At 37.4% G+C, this 5,000-nt stretch overlaps 1 protein-coding gene across 2 annotated transcripts in view; it reads left to right on the top strand.

The window, feature by feature from the left end:
* LOC137975861 (ataxin-2-like protein) overlaps nucleotides 1-5,000 on the top strand; it is a 35,959-nt gene that overhangs the window by 462 nt on the left and 30,497 nt on the right. For both annotated transcript variants that reach the window (XM_068823063.1, XM_068823062.1), the window contains exons 2-3: nucleotides 657-717; nucleotides 4,130-4,201. In XM_068823063.1, the coding sequence (XP_068679164.1) occupies nucleotides 657-717; nucleotides 4,130-4,201 (133 nt within the window). The remainder of the gene's footprint in view (nucleotides 1-656; nucleotides 718-4,129; nucleotides 4,202-5,000) is intronic.

The following is a 5,000-nucleotide window of genomic DNA, read 5'->3' as shown; positions in this document are numbered from 1 at the left end:
CCGCAGTCCACTAGAGACGAAGTTTACCAAGCCTTCGAAAATTGCTAGTGCGTGTAATGTAACAATGGAGCAAGGAAAGAAAATAAATAATAAGTTTCGATGGAAACGACGAGACTAAAAACAAATTTAATTTAGCCTCTTCGGATTTTTTCTTTTCCACGTTGGACCTTTGGTAAACGATTTATCGATCGATCGATTAGCACATGGAACGATCAATCTGGGCAACTTCTATCCGGTCAAAATTTGTGTTTTAGCTTTGAATTCTTTCGTTCGCCTGCTGCATGACTTCATTAATCTTCATATGTAAGAGCTTTTCCCAGACATTCAGGGAAAGTAGAGTGGACTGAGATCACGTTGATTTTAGAACATCATTTCGATTTCATTCTCCGGGTAGATCTTTACCGATCGTCTGTTTCCGGTCCTTTAAATTTGAAACAAATATCCCAGTTTATTGTTTTGGTTTCTTTTGACTTTCTAAAAGCCATTAATTGCATGTTGGTGCCTTGTGGAAATTCTTACAAAACCCGGTAAATTCGTGATGCCTGTAATTGCATTTGATTAAAATGTGTGTTATGTCATTACTGTTTATACCTGAATTTCCATTCCTTAGACTCAACAATAACTTCTTGTGTGATAATTGACTATGTTTTTGTTAGGGGCCAGAGATATCATCGCCCAAGTTCTAGTCCACCACTTCAGGGCAATAATTTTGTCAATGTGAGTATCACTTGCAACTCCTGAAATTATGACCTGGCCATGAGGCAGCATCATTTTCAAATGGATGGTTCTGTTAGAGTTTGATTATATTGACTTATCCCTGCTGATGGTAGATAACAACTTGTGAATATCACTTCTCTTTCGCACAGTTCCAGTCATTCACTAGAAAACTGCACATTTAACCTCTGCCTGAAGAAACATATTCACAAAAATAGCACCAGGAGGAAGGTGTTAATTGTTATTATCATGGTTAATATTAAATTTCTGACCAATGGTTTCACTTTTTACTGCCTCCAGTTGTGTTTCCAGTGACAGCTGATACACTGTTAAGAACAGAAAATGTCAAAGAAAAGCAAAATTAGCCAATTGTAAGGCTAGATGTGATACATTAACCTGTTTTGCTCGATGAATAGTTGGCGACAGAGAAAAGGAAATGGTTGTTCATGGAAGTTGCAATAGAAGAAAACAAAACACAGATCTGTTAAAAGTTTGTCTTTAAATTTTTGCTGATACACTTCTGGTTGAACTGTTGAATATGGCCCTGGAAATTTCCCAGTCTGTAGTTTTGTTTTTGTAGTTGAATGAGAGCAAGAACTCAAAAGGGACTAGTTTAGTTGAGAAAAATCAATTATTAACCACATCTGTAAAGAATCCCTTGAATCAGCTTAAATTCAGTCCTTTATCCAGTTCAACTGCGAGAATATTTCGTGAGTGACGCCCACTAGTACTTACTAGCATCTTTGAGAAAACCTGAGGCTGTCAGCATTTGTTCATGTGAAAATCAGGACTGTCAAGAATTTACAAGAGGGGAAAGAGTCGCATTTTGCTTGTGCAATTTAAAAAAGCGAGGAGCAAATACTTACAGTGCAGCCTTAGCAATTGAGGCTGGTAAGATTTTTTTTTCATAGAGGTGCTTGAATCAAGCAACAAAAATAAAGATTTAAGTTTACCTGGTTGCCTGGAATAGTATGGCCTGCTAAATTGCCCAGTTAACAATGTTCGTTGTAAGTGGAGGTCAGGTACCCATCACCTCACTGGCATTGCCCAGCAAATGCAACCCAACTCATCCCCAGATGGAACCACCTGCAGTGTACATGGCCAGCAGTATCCACAACCCAGCCACGAGCCCCTGTACCCAACAGGGGAGGAGGGGGAAGAACAGCGGCAACAAACCAGGGCACCAGTCACACTGAAAGATATTTCAGTGAAAGAGGAATAAATTTAAATACAAATAGTAATATAATAAAGATAGGAATAATAATGATAATGATAATAATAATAATAATAATAATAATAATAATAATAATAATAACAACAACAATACAATTAGACAATGCCAGAAATGGGTAATTTCACAGAACTGCGAGATCGTGAAAGCAGTCTGTTCATTCAACTGACTTTCCACACATTACACACATTACACACTGTCCATTTTAAGTCAAGAATGTCACTTTGAATTGTAAATTCCTCATATTCTTTGTGAAATGTGAACTACTGAAAGTTTAGGAGAAACAGAATAATAATAATAATAATAATAATAATAATAATAATAATAATAATAATAAGCTACAAAAGAGCTACAAAAGACTGTCCTCCTTGGAACTGCTCACATACAATGTACTTAGGAGGACCCTATCCATCAAGTAATCCAGCAGACTTATGACTGCCCGAGGCTCATGGATTTAACTTGGCACCTTAAGTTAAAAATGGCAAGACTTAAAAGATGTAAAATAATAGTAATAATAAAACTAACAACCACCCCTATAGTAGTAACAAGATCCATAAGGGAAGGGAAGGGGGAGATGATACAATCATGAAATCTAGTAACTGCACCGGACAACAAAAACTCTCCGCTAACCACGCAGTGATACGCCAACTACTGCTACGCTGCAAGCATGGTGGTAAGATTGCTGACTGCTGCAAAAAGAGAAACCTAGCAACCAAAACCGCTGAATGCTTGCACTGCAAATAAGCACAATCGTTGCTAGCCAAAACATAAGATAACTAATCCAAGACATTGCCAACACTTGCTCCTCACTTTTAACCGCGTGTAAGTTAAATTGCAATGTACCGTAACTACATCAGAAATCAAATCATACATCAGCCTTCAAAATATTTTTGGGGAACAGGTCATAAGAAAAGTGGAGACTGTTTTGGGGCTAAAGGCACCCAAGCAAGTGTCCAAAGGACGCAAGCTTCTAGGGGCATGCTCCCCTAGGGAATTTTTAAAATTTAGACACTCACAGATGCAATTTAGTGCAATCTAGGGGATTTAAAGTGACGAAATTTCGCATAATTATGGACTTGACAATAGCATGGAGTCTGATAAAAAATACTAGTTACATGTAAATGAACATTTCATATGCACAACGAATTTGTATGTCAAACCAGCTTTTTTCAAGCTTTTAAAATATCTCCAGTGACTTTACATTAGAGCTAAAAAATTAGTGGGTTGTGTCTGATATCTTCTGACTCGAAGGAGACGGTCAAGCTTTTTAAGGAGGTGGCTCATTGAGCCGTCAACCGGCCGGTTTTTAGAAGGCTGATACATGTACTAGCATGCATGTACTCTCTGAGAGGTACAGGTGTATAATATTAATGACAGTTGTTATATACATGTACTCTACCGGCAAAATGTGGGAGGCGTGGTGGCCTCATGGTAGAGTGCTCGACTCCGGATCGAGTGGTCCAGGTTCGGGTCCTGGCCGGGGACATTGTTTTGTGTTCTTGGGAAAGACACTTCACTCTCACGGTGCCCCTCTCCACCCAGGTGTAGAAATGGGTGCTGGCGAAATGCTGGTGGTAACCCTGTGATGGACTAGCATCCCATCCAGGGGGAGTAGAAATACTCCTAGTCTCTTCATGCTGTGGAAACCGAAGATAAGAGCCGGCCTGATGGGCCTTCTGGCTCATAAACAGAGACTCTACAAAATATCGCATTGATGTATGCATAAATAGGTTATGGAGTGCAAAAGAGGTTATAGAGTGCAATATGGAAGTGAGCACTATGGAAACAAAGCAATGGAGAGATTTTGTTGAGTACATGTATATAAAAAAATATATAAAAGCGTATGTTCTTGTCCGTGCATTTTGTGATTAATTTTATGGTCACTTGTGGTGTTTTGAAAGTTCTCAAATTGCACTCACATACGTCTCGTGTAATTTTGAAAATTTTCTAAACGTCACTTGTGCCCTTAAGTCACAAAATACACTCATATGCATATGATTTCCTATTTTTAACAGTCAGTAATGTGTTCATTTTAAGCAGTTGAGAGCAGTTCCCTTGAAGATGCAGAACTGGATTGTTGAATGAGAAAATACATATGTAAATATTATTAGATAATTACTTTTATTAAAACTAGAAGTACTCTCTTCTGACATCTTAGTTCTTTGCTGGTGTGTGTTTCTTCAGATTGACGATGGCTTTGGTAACGGTGATATTTATGCAAACAAGGCTATTGTTTATCATGTGACAAGTAACTTGGTGAGTTATATTATGATCTTGTGGTTACAATCTGTGCCCTCGACTTTTTTAATCAGTTTAACTTTTGTTACAGTAATAATAATAATAATGTTCAACATTTAGTATCATAATCTGGTGTATATTAAATGTCTTTTACAGTAGTATCATTTATAACATTGCCATAACTTGGTGACAATAACAGTATCAACAGAAATTTCAAGCTCACAATACAACTTTTTAAAGACATGTTTCGGCAGGACTCATGCTATCATCAGTTTAATGTTTTGTTTCCTTTTCCACAGTGGAAAGGAAACAACACATTAAACTGATGATGGCATGAGACATGCCAAAACATGTCTTTAAAACGTTGTATCGTGAGCTTGAAATTTCTGTTACTAGTATTATTATTATAAAGAAATTATTGTGTAAACTGCAGATGTGCAATATTTGTGTAAATGAGTGGGTTACCTTGGTCATGACGGTATGGTGTTGCCCTGGACTAATATATGTAATTTGGGCAACAAAAGATTACCTAATGAAGTAATAATGGCTCTGAGGTAAAGTAATATTATTGTCCCTCACACATTCACTTATGATTGCAGTTTTAGCTTGTTTTGATGTTAATGTTTGTCCTGTTGCAAACTTACAGGACAAGACTGTTAAACATTTGTAACCTTGAATGTGTAAACGTACCCTACAAAATTCTGGTAAATGGACGAAAACGGACGAATATTTGATGGCCAGTTAACAGTCTTTAAGAAGTTGTAATGGTTTTTCAAAACGTTCTAATGGCTATACTTTAATGGCTGACGGCTTGTCT

The sequence above is a fragment of the Montipora foliosa genome, chromosome 11 (genome assembly GCF_036669935.1).
Source record: "Montipora foliosa isolate CH-2021 chromosome 11, ASM3666993v2, whole genome shotgun sequence".
NCBI classification, from domain to species: domain Eukaryota; kingdom Metazoa; phylum Cnidaria; class Anthozoa; order Scleractinia; family Acroporidae; genus Montipora; species Montipora foliosa.
The sequence above is the reverse complement of the archived record's forward strand: the minus strand, read 5'-3'. Positions and strand labels throughout refer to the sequence as shown.